The sequence below is a fragment of the Astyanax mexicanus genome, chromosome 11, assembly GCF_023375975.1.
Source record: "Astyanax mexicanus isolate ESR-SI-001 chromosome 11, AstMex3_surface, whole genome shotgun sequence".
In the NCBI taxonomy this organism is placed as follows: Eukaryota; Metazoa; Chordata; class Actinopteri; order Characiformes; family Acestrorhamphidae; genus Astyanax; species Astyanax mexicanus.
The window spans coordinates 43635851-43653162 of NC_064418.1; the positions used below are offsets into that span (position 1 = coordinate 43635851).

The 17312-nt window shown below is 37.7% G+C and overlaps 1 protein-coding gene across 2 annotated transcripts in view; it reads right to left on the reverse strand.

Moving 5' to 3' along the window:
• Window positions 1-349: 349 nt before the first annotated feature.
• hibch (3-hydroxyisobutyryl-CoA hydrolase) overlaps window positions 350-17312 on the reverse strand; it is a 62310-nt gene continuing 45347 nt past the window's right edge. For both annotated transcript variants that reach the window (XM_022680078.2, XM_022680077.2), the window contains 6 exons: window positions 16796-16882; window positions 13246-13304; window positions 9138-9219; window positions 4586-4705; window positions 4465-4498; window positions 350-2957 (listed from right to left, as the gene is read on the reverse strand). In XM_022680078.2, coding sequence (XP_022535799.2) covers window positions 2842-2957; window positions 4465-4498; window positions 4586-4705; window positions 9138-9219; window positions 13246-13304; window positions 16796-16882 — 498 coding nt within the window. In that variant the 3' untranslated portion in view covers window positions 350-2841. The remainder of the gene's footprint in view (window positions 2958-4464; window positions 4499-4585; window positions 4706-9137; window positions 9220-13245; window positions 13305-16795; window positions 16883-17312) is intronic.

Sequence of the window (17312 nt, forward strand, 5' to 3'; positions counted from 1 at the left end):
GAAAGAAACTAGAACTAGAAGCTGTGTTTCCTGCCTGGAACTGAACAGTGAAAAGGTGTCTATTCATGGTTGCACTGTGCTGCTTCTCTCTGGGTGTGTCGCATTAGCAGTGGACACAGTGTACAGCAGGGCACTGTGCCGGCAAGTCAATCATTAGATTAGCAGCTCTGTCGCCAGCTAGAGGAAACGTCTAATTGAATCGCTGGATCAATTCGTTAATAAGCTTTCTGGAGACGGAGGATTCACCACACAGAAACTGTCCAACGACTTGCTTTCCAATGTCTGTGAGAATCTGAATGAAATCACTGTAATTAAGAATTAAAGGCAAAAATTATTAGGCAATAAAAGATTCAAATATTACACAACAATGATTTATTCATTCAAAAAGTTACACACAAATTTAGAAATGCTCGGAAATCAACTATCCATTCAAACCATTCTCCGCCCACCTCCATTAAAACTGTTATCACAGCTGGCAGCCAGTATAAATATGGTGTTTTGAGACTTTAATTGATCTTTGATTTGATTTTACAGTGAATGCTGTGCTGATTACAGGAGACAAACATTAACACAGCAGCTGAAGCATTACACCAGTTCATGGCTCATTTGTTGCTAAAGGTTATAAACACTGGATTGGTGTGTGGAGCTAATTTTCAGCCAAAAAAAACCCCGTAAAATGTCAGAGAATGGTTGTGGTTAATATCGAGTGATTAGCAAATTGCTTTGCTAAGAGGCCACACAATAAGAGACAGAGAGAGAGAGAGAGAGAGAGAGAGAGAGAGAGAGAGAGAGAGACCAGTGCTTTAGCTAACAAGAAGGAAGACATTAAAGGCCAACAGGCAGGCAGACAGACAGAGCCTGTATCTCAAAGCAGAGAGAGGTGTAATTCTCTGCATCTACCTTATATAGAAGGTTGTTCTAAAGCGAAGGACTCTTAATGTACAGCTATACAAAAATACAATTCTTTGTATACAGCCGAGAAATATAGTAATGATCTGAGAGCTGCGACTATCCCACAATTCTCTGTAAGTGTACAACTCAAATGGGTGATATAGAAAAACAGATACCAAAAATGATATGAAACAAAACCTCTGGAGCAGAGCTCACTTTAAAATGTTTAAAAAGTTTTTAGAATAATATTTTATTTCCTTCACCATAGAGTCTTGTTAGACTCTTCCATATGTGCGACCGATAGGCTATTAAGGGCGTTTTCACACCTGTAGTTGTGAAAGTTTCTATGACCTGGATCAGTTATTGAGTTTGTTTATTTGGAGCGTTTTCTTCCTCTGTTTGGTTTGGTTTCACACAGGCATAAACCTAAACGCACCAGAATGCGCACCAATAAATCATGATTGGTCAGAGCTGTCTGGTGCGGGAGCAAGAAAGTAAATATGGTGAGAAGATTCCAGTGTTCCAGTGTGTATATATCTGTGCAGTGTGATGCTGCTTTAACACAGAACACTGAAACACTATTAAACACAGTGTTTTTAATAGGTAGGGCTGTGCAGGACTGTGCGTATAAAGAGCATGGAGCAGCAGTAAAGACAGTGTTTGTTCATAGCTGTGGTAATTAGCATTATCTGGCTAATATATCAGATTAAACTGAACCTTATCAGCAGTTTAACTCAAATAAAAGGAACATATTTGATAGCTAGGTCGGATCGAGACAGGATCACGTTCTTACTACAAGCAAACCGAGTTTGTTTAGGACCGGACCAAGATCACCTAAACTAGCTGATCTCGGTCTGGATATTTTGATCTACACCAGAGTGCAATTACTGTTTTCACACCTGCTCAATCGAACCGAACTAAGGCTACAACTGAACCAAAAAGTGATGGTGTGAAAACGCCCTTTATAGGACAATTTTATTAAGGAACAAACACAACTCAAATGAAGCCTAGACTTTCTTTATGTAATGTGTTAAGATGTTGAGATATCTTATGTATGGTGTCTTACTGTTTTTTACGTGAAGTGTTGTCAAAGAGAGTTCCCGTCACACTGAAGTAAATTTCACTTTAAACTTCAACTTTTTCAAATTTTAGCTCACCTCTACCAATAAGCTACAAAAAGGTGTTTTGGTACCACTTTATAATAAGACTACCTTTATAAAGGGTTTATAAATGGTTTACAATTAGTTTATTAATAGTTACTAATTAGGTTGTAAATGCCTTAAAAATCATTATTAATCAGTTATAACACATGCATAGAAAGGGCAACAATGACCTGTTGTTTGCCAAATAGTGAACCCACAGCCATCTATAATGTTGCCCTTTCTACACATGTGTTATAACTGATTAGTAATGATTTTTAAGGCATTTACAACCTAATTAGTAAACTAATTGTAAGCCATTTATAAACCCTTTATAAAGGTAGTCTCATTTTAAAGTGGTACCGGTGTTTTTATAGGACAGACCTACAGAAGACCCAATACCACAAGTCAATAGAAGCCTAGGTTTTAGAATAGAGCTATCAATGCTCAGTATGTAGAAGCTAATGAGGGGGAAAAAAAAAACGCTAAAAGGCCAAGGGGTCAAGAGAGAGAACAAGAGAGAAAAGGAGAAATAAGAGAGATAGAGAGAAAGAGAGAGAGAGAGAGAGAGAGAGAGAGATGATTTCTTAAGCTGTAGCATCACCCAGTAATGTAGCAGCCAGCAGAAAGACTAGCACTAAAAAAGGTTCGGTCCTTGTACACTTCAGGAACTCAGCATTGTACTTTCCCCCTCAACACTGACTCAGCGCAAAGTAGTTTATTAATAAATTTCAGGGATGATGAAGAAAAAAATGCACTTAAAATGTTCTTATTCTCTCTCTCTCTCCAGAGTGGTGCAGTAGAGCAGTGCTCAAAACACCAGGTCTCTCTCTCCCAGTGATCTGAAGCTTTCTTCCATAAACTCCTCCGTGACCTCAGCCAGAGTCGGGGGCTTCCATTTAGGATTCTGGTCCTTATCGATAATCACTGCAGGCAGACGAGAGAGGAGAAAACTGTACTTCATGGCTAATGCTGATGCGGTTTACTTTCAGAGGATCAATACAGTGTTTTAACAAGGACTTTTAGCCATTAAGAGTGAGAAGGTTTCGGGTCCAGTTTTCTAGACTGGGTTTCATTTCAATGAAAAGAAAAAAAAAAAGTCTGATCAAAGTACACCGACATGCCAAAAGTCATGGGAAAGCAGTAAGTACAGCTCTGGAAACAAATAAGAGACCACTTCAGTTTCTCAATCAGTTATATTGATAGCATTTGCTTGCAGAAAATGAGAAATGGCTGAAATAACAAAAAAGATGCAGATCTTTCAGACCTCAAATAATGCAAAGAAAACAAGTTCATATTCATAAAGTTTTAAGAATTCAGAAATCTTAAATATTTGGTGGAATAACCGTGGATTTTAGTCACAGTTTTCACGCATTTTGGCATATTTTCTCCACCAGTCTTACACACTGCTTTTGGATAACTTTATGCCTGTACTCCTGGTGCAAAAATTCAAGCAGTTCAGTTTGGTTTGATGGCTTGTGATCATCCATCTTCCTCTTGATTATATTCCAGAGGTTTTCAATTTGGTAAAATCAAAGAAACTCATCATTTTTAAGTGTCTTTTTGTTTCCCCCAAAGTTGTGTATGTTAATTGATCATGAAAGGTTATCTTAAGAAAGGCTTAGAAACACCCACAGTTGTTAGTTATCTTGGGTTATCTTGTGAACGAAACTGAACACTGGCCAACATGCTCATGGCAAAGCAACGTCAATTACTGGAACACGAGCTAGGCCTGAGAGTGGGTGCCAGATAAATGGATGGATGGATGACATCCCCATTCATTGCATGATACCCTGCATTTATTTTGCACAGGTCTTCACAGTGTACTTCAGCTTTCATGGGACAAGGCAAAAGTCATGGGACACAAAACTAGTTCCTGTCCCATGATACATCTCTGGAAAAAAACAAGAGACCACTTAGAAATTATAAGTTTCTTTGATTTTACTAAATTGAAAACCTCTGGAATATAATCAAGAGGAAGATGGATGATCACAAACCATCAAACCAAACTGACCTGCTTGAATTTTTGTACCAGGAGCAAAGGCATAAAGCTATCCAAAAGCAGTGTGTAAGACTGGTGGAGAAGAACATGCCAAGATGCATGAAAACTGTGATTAAAAACCAGAGTTATTCCACCAAATATTGATTTCTGAACTCTTAAAACTTGTTTTCTTTGCATTATTTGAGCTCTAAATGACGATATTTTTATTTGGAATTTGGGAAATGCTGTCCATAGTTTATATAATAAAACAGCAATTTCACTCAAACATATAGCTTTTAATAGCAAAATCAAAGAAACTGATTCAGAAACTATAGTGGACTTTAGATCATTTGTTTCAGAGCTGAATGTAGTATGTCATTGTAGGGTGTATAATCTAGTCCAGGACTAAGTTAAAAACTCAATGAAAGTATAAAAAATGTAAAAGAATCTTACCCGCTCGTACTCCCTCATAGAAGTCATGCCCTCTCTGTAAAAGAAGAAGAAGAACCTTTTAAAAATTATTTAATACCATTGGAAGTTCAGTTTAAAGACTTAATTATATGTTCTTACATACCATACAGGCCTGGGTGAGTCTGTACTCCATCACAAACACTTCCTGAAGAGTCATAGTGGCTCCAGCCTGCTGCTGTCTGAAGGTCAGCTTCAGAGACGTTGGAGACATCTTAGACAAAATCTACAAGTTAAATCAGAACACAATCAGTTTTGGGAGTTTTTGATAAAAATTCATTTAGAAAATGTCATTTAAATTATTCTGACATAACGCTACAAATATATGAAAAAGCAGTGCATGGTCGTGATCAAGCACAGAAAAAGAGCCTGTGGGCGATCCTGAGCCTTGTATTCACTGGTTGACTTTTAGACTCTTTGGCCCGTTTTCTGCGCTAAAACTGCACACCCTCTCCGCTTTTAGACTCTTTGGCCTGTTTTTCTGCGCTAGAAATGTGCACTCTCTCCGCTTTTAGACTCTTTGGCCCATTTTTCTGCACTAAAACTGCGCACCCTCTCCACTTTTAGACTCTTTGGCCTGTTTTTCTGCGCTAGAAATGCGCACTCTCTCCGCTTTTAGACTCTTTTACCCCTTTTTCTGCACTAAAACTGCGCACCCTCTCCACTTTTAGACTCTTTGGCCTGTTTTTCTGCGCTAGAAATGCGCACTCTCTCCGCTTTTAGACTCTTTGGCCTGTTTTCTGCGCTAGAAATGCGCATTCTCTCCGCTTTTAGACTCTTTGGCCTGTTTTTCTGCACTAGAAATGCGCACCCTCTCCACTTTTTGACTCTTTGGCTCGTTTCTGACACCTAGCGTTCAAACTTTGAATCTCTCATTATAAAAACCTGCTTAAAAGCGGGCCAACTTTCATTCTATTTCTAAAATACCTCGCGGGCCGTAGTTTGGACACCCCTGATCTAGACTGACTGACTACATCTGCAAGGGGAAACTGTGTCCCTTTGACATTTGTTTTGTTGAACAACAGTTTTAATTGTCTTAGCGAGACTTCAGTGTCACCCTCTGCCCACCCCCTTATTTACAGAGATTAAACTGAATGATTTCTTTGTATGCATCTCCTACTTTTAAATAAGAAGTTGCTCATCAAAACACACACATCAAATTGGCTTCAACGTCTACCAACATATTTCTGCATTAGCCTTAATGCTTATTCACACAATGAAATCTCTGTCAAGTGCCTTTGATGCATTTTTAATTGAAGCTGGAAGAAAGGGAATTTCTCTCAATAATTCATGCAGCAATAAAGACAACACGGCAGCACAGTCCGACAGCAATCGCACCGCACAGCAATCCTGAGAGCCGTGTCCATTTTGACGACAAGCTCACATTATCAGGGTTCATACACCTTTCAACTAATACATTTCCATTACTTTTTTATGACTTTTCCATACCTTTGCGGCAAATTTTAATGACTGTACAGTCTTTAAAATATCAGCGCAGACATGAACAATAAAAAATCCATGTCAAAACTGATTATAGTAGGCCTATACCTTACTTTAAATGTATTTAAATAAATAAAAAAATATATATATTTCTTTCAGCAATGCTGACAATCTTTAATAATAAAATGTGTGTCAAATCCTGAGAGCCCTCTTGTGTATAACTGAATTAACTCTGAGCTGATTCCATACACTGCTAAGCATTTCTAATGTTTAACCTGTAAACAGTGGTTTATATTATTATCAAAGAACATTATATAGAATCTTTAGTTTGAAAATGTTAATTTTTTTTTATAATCTGGCTGTTGGCTGGGATTTCTTAACCTGCGTCCCAAAGAAAGAGAGAAAGAGATGTTCATTACAGCCTAAAATATTCCTTAACACTCATATAAAAACACAAATTAGTAACTTGAAAGAGATTTGGATCACACAGTTAACCTGTCAGACACACCAAGAGAACTGAACAGTTTACAGTACAATAATCAATATTAGAAGCAAGCAGCTAATTATTTTTTTAGCTTTTAATTTTGGCACAAAAATAAAATATTAAAGCAGATTTTTTTATCATAGGGATTTTTTTATTACTGAACTATTTAACATGTAGATATATATATATATATATAGATAGATAGATAGATAGATAGATAGATACTTTATTGATCCCCGAGTAATATGGAAATCACTTACCAATTAGTAGAATGAACTAAAAGTAATAAAATGTGTTTAGAAAAGATAAGTAACCTGTTTTTAGAGCCACTCTAAAATATTAGTAAACAAAACTATACTGTTGCGTCGAGCTCTCAGGCTATGTTGTTGTTACAGGTACTAAAACAGATCTAGTAATTTTACTTTTAATTTTAACTTTTAATTTATTTTAAAAGTACATTATGAAAAATGTGGAGAGATTCAGTGAAGATATATATATATATATATATATATATATATATATATATATATATATATATATATATATATATATATATATGTCTATAAACCAACTTACACTGAATAAGCATAACCCCCTCCTTCAAACACACACACACACACACACACACACGCAGCCAGCTAGCTAACACAATGTGACATGATGGACTTGCCTAAACATATAATTACTTTTAACAAATAGCCGAAATAGGTTTTATCAGTCAAAAAACGAGACACTGAGATTTGTAGAGCAAATTTCCATGACTTTTCCTAAACTTTCTGGGTATTTTTATTTTTTCCAAAACTTATCAAGGCCTGGAATTTGCTTGTTTCAAATTCCATGACTTTTCCAGGTTTTTCATGACCGTACGAACCCTGCACTATAGAAAAAGCCTTCAGCTTCTAGAGATGAGGAACAGACTGCCACTGTTATATACTGAGTGACCTGTAATGCAATTGTAAAAGGACATTATGTAATGAGTGTTTACACACTCATGCAATAATGCATAAGGGTAACACCCACCTCCAATTCTTCCAATGAAGTGATAATCACAGTCCCCACCATCACAGTGATTGTGATTATAATCATGTTTCAGTGGAGAGAGAAAACAGACGCTCAGTAAGTGGCAGGAGAAAAGCCTAACCCTGTTAAAAGCTTATGTGCTGCTATCACTCCTGTAATGAGACACATAAAGACATCACACCCACACACCACCATTCAATGGAGGCTCAGACTCCACTTGGCTGGCGGATGCACTTGGGTCTCGCCCAGACAGCGCTGAGAAACGGTCAAATCAGATTTTCAGCTTTTTTTTTTCTTTACCTTATCAAATTCTCAGAGCTGGACACGCAACCGCCATGCAATCATTTGCTGAAGTGGCTGTGCTGGTGAATGAACGTGGTTCTTGCTGACGTAGAAAAGGTTTGGTTTGCTGAGATTTATTAGATTTTTTTCTAATGGAAAAAAGAAAAAAACAAATACCCATAATAACCTAGAATATATTGTACTATATAAGAGAACAGAGAGTACAGAGATAGACAAAAATTGCCACCCAATTAACCCTCCAGTTATGTTCTTTTGTCAGGGACAGCAATGGTGTTCCCGGGTCAATTTAATCCGGTGCATGTTTAAATATCCAATTAATATCCAAAAAAAAAAAATTATCCAAAATAATAATTATTAACAAAAAAATCCAAACAAGCAGTGTGAATATTTTATTACTAACTACATTGCTAACTATTCTATCAATATTCAGTGCAATGGTGCTCCTTACTTCTAACAGATAATATTTCAATCAGGATAACCACTCGTTTTTCAAAAAATAAAAAAATAAATAAATAAAAAAATAAATAAAAAAAATACATATATACATATATTTTTTTTGTTTCACTACTTTACTACTTTTTAAAAGACCAACATAATAGACATAATACATACAATGTTACATAACAATAAAACATAACTTGAACTGAATTTAGTTTTAGTTTTTGTTTATTGCAGGGGATTATATGTTAATTACACTAATTAAGGCAAGCAGAAAAAGTTTTATACAGAAAAAATACTTTTCCTACTATTTTTAGATCTTTAAACTTTTAAACGGGTCAATTTGAACTGTAGCATAAGAGGACGGTTAAAAAAATGGAGAATCAAGGCTATTTAAAAAAGGTTTATTCTGCTGTACTGTCCAGATTTTAAAGTACTGGGGTGAGTATTTGATTGTATTCAGCAACAAAAGCTATAGTGAGATTAGGATGTTGGATGATCACCACCCCACCTCATCCTCAACTCCTAACCCAAAAGTATTAGAAAGAGCTCCATCATTTCAGAGATCACACAGATCCACTGCTTTATACCCTTTCGATACTCAATAAAGGGGGAGCTCTTTTATAGTATACCCCTCGGAAAAGCTGGATTAGGCTAGAGATATACCAGAACTTACTATTTGGTCATGCCAGAAATGACATAAACAAGTCCTTTGATGTGCCTGCATGCATGCATTGACATTACAAATGTTCTTTTTAATTTTTTTTGTTATAACTAATCTAAGCAAGTAAAAGCTACATGAATGCTAATTTCCCATGTGTTCATATGTAGATAACAGGCTGCTGCACTGTCAATGTAGCTGTTCACATACTTGCCAATATGCTCCACATTGTACTGGAGGTTTCCAAAAAGGCCATGTGGAGGTAGCCTGCTAAAGAACGTACTAATAAGGAGTAGGAGCCACTAAACCCACCTCTAACTGCTTCTGAGCAAAAGCAGAGCCGTCCTTCTGCAGGTTCTCCATGATCTCCTCCACACTGCTGGCTGTAAAGAGCCTGAAACACAGAGAGAAATATTATCAGAAAACATTAAAACATTATATAAAGGAAAGTAATCAGTTAGCATAAGACTCGATGTTAATTATTAGTGTGTTTTCCATCCACCATATTTCAGGGATTTCTGAAAATGTGCATAAAAACATGGAATAAAACATTCAAAGCAAAACAAAGCACCCAGAATTCCAAAAATATTTTTATACTATTATTCACTCTCTATACTACTAACCTATGCTGCCCTGTACTGCCCATACTACCCTATACTACTTCTACATACTCCCTATACTACCCTATACTCTAAATATACACTCCAAATACTACCCTAAACTCCTTTATACTACCCTGTACTACTCTATACTGCCTTTACATATTCCCTACACTACTGTATACTACCCTATACTCTCAATACATACTCCATATACTTCTGTATTCTACCCTATACACTCTCTACATACTACCTATACTCCCTATACTCTTAACATATACTCTAAATACTACTGTATACTACCCTATACTACCCTGTGCTACTTTATACACCCTCTACACTCTCCCACTATTACTATTACTGTACACTACCCTATACTCTCAATGCATTCTCCATATACTTCTGTATACTACCCTATCCTTCATTACACTATCCTGATCTCCTCCATACTCACTCTACTACTCTATACTACCCTATACTCCCAATATATACTCCATATACTACTGTATACTACCCTATACTCTCAAAATATTCTCCATATACTACAGCATACTACCCTATACTTTCTTATACCACCCTGTACTACAGCATACTCCCTCTATATATTCCCTATACTATCCTATACTCTCAATACATACTCCCTATACTACCCTATACTCTCAATATATACTCCACATACTACTGTATACTACCCTATACTCTCAATACATACTCCATACACTACTACATACTACCCTATACTTCCTTATACTACCCTGTACTACAGCATACTCCCTCTATATATTCCCTATACTATCCTATACTCTCAATACATACTCCCTATACTACCCTATACTCTCAATATATACTCCACATACTACTGTATGCTACCCTATACTCTCAATACATACTCCATATACTACTGCATACTACCCTATACTTCCTTATACTACCCTGTACTACAGCATACTCCCTCTATATATTCCCTATACTACCCTATACTGTCAATATATACTCCATATACTACTGCACACTACCCTATACTTCCTTATACTACCCTGTACTACAGCATACTCCCTCTATATATTCCCTATACTACCCTATACTCTCAATATATACTCCACATACTACTGTATACTACCCTATACTCTCAATATATACTCCATATACTACTGCATACTATCCTATACTTCCTTATACTACCCTGTAGTACAGCATACTCCCTTTATATATTCCCTATACTACCCTATACTCTCAATACATACTCCCTATACTACTGTATACTACCCTATGCTTCCATAAACCTCCCTGTACTACACTATACTCCCTCTACATATTCACCATATAACTCTATACTACCCTATACCCAAGCCTATATATACTTCCTATAGTACTGTATACAACATTATACTTGTACTACACTATACTGCCTAAACATAGTTCCTATACTACTCAGTAACACCCTATACTCTCAATGCATATTTCTTATACTACTCTACACTACCCTTTACTGCCCTATACTTGTATGTATGCTTATACATACCCTCTACATTACCCTGTACTACCCTATACCAAACAAGGCTGAACAAACAGTTTCCATGATACTGGCCTTTAAAAACTAATTTATGTAGATAATTACTGTGAGATTAGGTTTAAGAGCTATGAGAAATACTGTCCAATCCTTATGCTGCAGTGATTTCAGAGAGCAGCACTGTTGTTTTTGGTGGATTTTAGCTCCAGAATCACGGTAAACGGATTTAACCACAATCATCTTATCCAATGTTAATCCCGTCTCAATCTACTACTACAGTGTATCCTCACCAGCAGAACCACAACTACGTAGCAGGTAACCGGCGGACACACAGACAAGCGCATCATTAGCTGTTCACTTTAACCTTCCTGCACTGCTGTAAACCAGCAGAACATGTCGAGCAGAATTACTCATCCCACTTACACAGCAGAGCAGCTCCATAATGCAGAGCCGCTCTTTATATAACACGGGTCTCGGCCCAACAGGTAAACAGGGAGGCTGTGCGCTCATTAATAATTTGTTCCGCTAAACGCTGGAAATCCCTGCAGCTGAGATGAGGCGATTGTGAGGCAGCGTCACAGTTCTGGAGATTTAGGAAGCTGTCAGCCTATCAGATAGAGCAGCGCTAGGCTTATCACAGAGGATCATTTAGGTCCTTTTATCAGAAGTGCAGGAGGAAGTCAGGAGGAACCTACTCAAATGCTGATCATGAAGTAATTTTTTTTTAGTCAATCAGAGCAATTAGAGTTTTTTGCAAAACTTTGCAAATTAGGTCTTGTCGATATTCTTAAAATCTGTATGAGACATTTTTTCCAATGTTTAAATTTATGTGTAAACAGTTGCATTAAAGCAAATTGTCCCCAAAAATCCACAGTGCACCTTATAATCAGGCGCGCATTATGTATAAACTCTACCAGTCAGGTGTTAAGGAGCAGTAAAGCCACTTCACTAAAGTGTAGTGTTATAAGGGTGAGTTTTCAATAAAGTTTCTCCAGCACTAAGGCTTGGTGCAGCAGCATTAGCATAAGCAGCTAACTGCAGCGCTAGCTCTTTCACTGTTCAGTGGCGAGTAAATTGGACTGTAGTCTGCGTGTTTTCCATGTTAAAACAAGCTTTGTCCCGCTAGTGCTGCGGTTAGCGGCTAATGCTAATGCTGCTGCACCAAGCCTTAATGCTGGAAAAACTTCACAGTGAAAACTCATCCTTAGACAAAATACTGGAAATCTAAACTTACTGCAAATAAACTGAAGCACTTTACTCACCCAAATAAACCGTTTTCAGGAGAGAAATCTGTGTAGATTAACATTCAGAGTTCGTTTGATTGTTTGAAAAATACATGTAAAGGCGATTCCCTTTTAGTGGATGTCAAAACAAGTTTATTTTAATACAATACATAGCTACAAGATTTGGACACTCCTTCTTATTTTCGTTAATGTTAATATATATTTTCTTTTATTCCTGCATTGCAAATGAATATTGAAGTGATTCAGTCTATGAAGAAACACATACGAAATCATGTAGTAACCTAAAAGTGTTAAACAAACCAAAATACTCTGTGAAGCATTTAGGTGCTCTTATCTGGGGAGCTGTTTGTTAACTTGTAGTTTCTTAGGCCGGTAACTCTAATGAACTTATCCTGTACAACAGAGGAAACTCTTGCTCTTTCTTTCCTGGAGCAATGCTGATGAGAGCCAGTTTCATCATTCTAACATTTTTGATGGTTTTGCAGCTACTGCTCTTTTAAGGATACTTTCAAAGTTCTCGTAATGTTTCAGATTGACTGACCTTCATTTCTTAAAGTATTTTTTCTTTAATTAGTTGAGTAGTTCTTGATATAATCTGAATTAGAATAGAGCTATTCACTGTATACCTGTAACTCTACCTCTTCACAACTTTACAACTGATGCTCTCAAACACTTTATTAAGAGACAAGAAATTCAAGTAATTAACTCTTGATGAGTTCAGCACAGCTGTTAACTGAAAGCCTGAATTCCAGGTGACTCTACTTCATAAAACTGACTGAGAAAATCCAGCCATTCAAGATCAAGCAATCGGTGCTACTTTGAAGAATCTAAAATATAAAATTAATAAGTAAGCAGGTGTCTTAATAATTTTGTCCCTATAGTGCGTATCAAAAAGTTTAATTTCTCTTTTTTTTGTTTTCTTTTGGAAGTTGTATTGTTTTTACAGTATTAAGAGGAGGTCTTTGGTTTCGCTCTATTCTGGTGCTGGAACACTAGAAGGAGAGAGTGATTTATGGGATGTGCTGAGGTTGGGGACGTGATGGGGTTGGGAGAGGGTTTAGCTTTACCTGTCAATAGCTTCAGTGTGCTGCTGCAGGACGAACGGCTTCTCAGCGTCCAGGGTGCTCTGGGGACACAACACAATAGCCTCGCTTAAAGCCAAACTGAATTACACACAGGAATGTGCTGCAGAACAAGGTTCCTCCATAATCCCTCTAAAATTATCTGTGCTGCACTGTCCATATGAGCATACCAGCCCAGTGTGTGTGTGTGTGTGTGTGTGTGTGTGTGTTCTTTCTGTCTGCTTTTGTCCTCTTGGGCACTATTTTACACTCCATTCAGCAGTTCCTAGTTTGAGTAACGGAGTGACAGACTGAAGCAGCTCTGATTCGTGCTAAGGCCGTCAGTGTGTGTCATGCTGAATACCAACAGACTCCATAACTCACTCACTCTCTCTCACACACACACACACACAAATGCTCACACACACACACAAAGAGAAAGAAACAGAATACATATTTCTGTGCTCACTGAGACAGGTAACATGACTTCACGCTTTATGAACAAGAACAAGACATGACTGCTGATCAAATACATGTATTTCTTGGTCCAATTCCGTCAATCTGATCAATTTTAAAGTGTCAGTTCATCCAATAATCTAATCACCCCAAACGCGATCAATCAGTCAAGACCAGACAGGTACTTTGTCCTGGTTGCCAATTTAGTAATTCAATAACGACTGTACTAAACTAATATAGCTAACGTAACAGAAGCTAAAAGACATCAGTTAACAAAGCAATCAAAATAATTAATTATTAAATTAATGATTCATTAAATCACATACGCCGTATATGCTTATATTAAGAAAAAAAATCTGCCAATGGCATAAGCAAATTTTGTTTTAGTAATATTTCAAAATTTCAAAATGTAATCCCAATGTCTCGAAATGAGTGAAGATACACTTAAATAGAGCCAAAATTACTGCTTTTATGACTTAATTTGATCAGACTAACTGACCTTTTGTACTTATTTTGAGTTCAAATGATTTAAAATACGATAAAAAAATTATAAATGAGACTGATTAAGAAAATTAAAATCAAAATACAAGCTAGAAATCACTATACGTTCTTTGAAACTGCTGATTGTAGACATTTGCTCATGACACTGCAATTGTGGGTTTCTTACCAGGTGATGAAAATGTTCATAAGAAGAAAATAATCAGTTAGACAGTTAAACAGTTACACAATGCTTAGTAAGACGACAAAAAGTCTCATTAGGAAAAAAAAAAAAAAGATTTATTCCTTTAATATGCATGATTTTGTTTTTGCAGTGCATATATAGGTGATAAATTGCCTAATAACAAAATATGGAATATTAGCTGTTAATCTAATACCAATAATGTTAAAGAGTAAAATATTTTTAAAAATGTAATTTTATATTTTAGCATAAATATAATGTCTTATTACATGATTGAGTATGACTGGTGTTGTCTGGCTAATATTCCTAATATGATGTATTCCCATACACACAAGAACATGAGCACAGAGGAATGTTGAATGCAAGCAAAACTTTAAAAATAGAATATGGATGGGGATCCATCTGGCACCAACTATGGCACAAGTCATGAGCCATGAGCACTCTGGCCAGTGTTCAGCCTCACTTACAAGATAATACCTCAAAATCTATACAAGAGTGGGTATTCAAAAAACATTCCCTAGCAGGATGAACCAGCAGACTTCGTCTGACAGAGGGATCTGTACCTTCTGTCTGTGGCAAGTCGGCATCAAAGAGAGATGAGGGAGTACTTTTAAATAGAGCTGGTAAGATCTCTATGTAAGAAATACGTTTCTTTTAAAATTTTAAAAGTTGTTATTGTTTTTAGCTACGATACATAATTTTGCTTGTTTTGCCACACAATGTAAGAAACTACAATTAAGTCTACTTGAGCTTATTAAACACCAGTCATTAATAATAATGTAATGAGGCAAACCTACTATCCTGTTAAGGCTGTCTTTAACGCATTGGATACAAATGTTTTAATGTTGAATATATTTAGTTTAATATTGATTATGAACCTCACTGCACCTATCAGGGAATGAAAAGACCGCACATCATTCCACACAAGTTCTCGAAGGTATCAAACAACATAGGGGCTAAATAAAGTACACCCTCAGACTGGCTCAGAACAGAGGCCAGGCTTGCTGAAATATGATAAAAGTGGATCATGTTGTAATTCTGGAAGGATCAGAGCTGGTAAGGATGCTGCCACAGCAGAGTGAAGCAGGGCGTGTGTGAATACTAATGTGTGTATCGTGAGCATGAAAGCCCCTACCGAACCTACCGACCGACCTACCTACCTACCTACCTACCGATCGACCCACCGACCGACCTACCTACCTACCTACCTACCGATCGACCCACCGACCTATCGACCTACCTACCTACCTACCGATCGACCTACCGACCTACCTACCTACCGATCGACCTACCGACCTACCTACCTACCTACCTACCGAACAACCTACCGACCTACCTACCTACTGATCGACCCACCGACCTACCTACCTACCGATCGACCTACCGACCTACCTACCTACCGATCGACCTACCGACCTACCTACCTACCGAACAACCTACCGACCTACCTACCTACAGACCTACCTATCGACCCACCGACCTACCTACCTACCGATCGACCTACCGACCTACCTAACTACCAATCGACCTACCGACCTACCTACCTACCTACCTACCGGCCGACCTACCGACATACCTACCGACCGACCGACCAACGGACGGACGGACGGACGGCCCGACTGACCGACCTACTGACCGACCTACCTACCGACCGACCTACCTACCTACCTATCGACCGACCTACCTACCGAACGACCTACATACCGAACGAATACCTACCTACCTACCAACCTACCTACTGTGTGGAATGTGTGGAACACCCCGGACCGCGAGGTGCGGGAGTGAAAAGTGCTTATAAATAAATAAATAAATAATAAACTTATAAATAAGTTTCACTTTCAGTCTTCGTTATTTGCTTCGTTTTCGTTAACAATAATAATTGGTTACTTAGCAACATTGAGATTATCACACCAGAGCTTTATTTAGAAATAAAAATATAATTAAAAAACAGACGGCTACATCTCTGACTATTTTCTGGAGCCCGGTCAGGTCAGGTTCGGGCAGAGAATCTAAGCTCTAATTTGTGTAGTGGGAATATATAATAGCAGGCATTACCATCCACAGCAGACAGTGCAGTGGGTGGCAATGATTGTGACCGGTGGTGTCTGCCTAGAACTGTCTGAGCTTCCATTGGACATGAGACTATCCCATGACTTTGGGCATGTCAGCGTATTAGCTTGTGCTGAAACGTTAAGCTGGGGACACTATAAATATTATAGAAGACATAAAAAAAGAAATAGAAAAATCTGAACTACTAAACTATTTAAATGTCTGAGACAAAGTGTCCTCATATATTTAAAAGCGCACTCACATATTTTAAGAGCACTAGCCAGATGGTGTCAGTGAAAACACAGGTGGTGGATGGGAAGGCCTCAGGTGTGATCTATTTGGGAAGTAAATAAATGGGCCTCTGTTGCGTACCTGTTGGTGATAGGAGTCCAGGACCTGAGCCACGTCACTGACCGAGGGGGCCTTCAGGTCCACCAGGTCCTTTTCAAGAGCGCCGATCTGCGAGAACAGAGAGACAGCAATTCAACACCTCCTATCTGGACACATGTCCTCAAATATGTCGGCCTACTGCTTATATAACAATGCGCTGCAACCCAAGCTAGAGGCCACGGATCTGCAACGTTAACGGCTTTCGTTTCAGGAAATGCTCAGGCTGTAATTGAACTTGCACTATCTGTGTACTGAGGGGAAATGGAGAATGTGTGGCATGACATGGTGTTTATACAGTATCTCACAAAAGTGAGTACAAACCTCTTTCTAATGTCTTTCTATTTCCCATCCAACATCTAGTTTATATAATCATCCCTTCATTAAAACATTTCAGATGATCTGCAGGTGATTCTTTATCACTAACCAACACATTTTGTCTACAGAATCTGATTTAATCTAGATATATACAGCCTTCTTTCTAAAGTTTCTGAATCAGTTT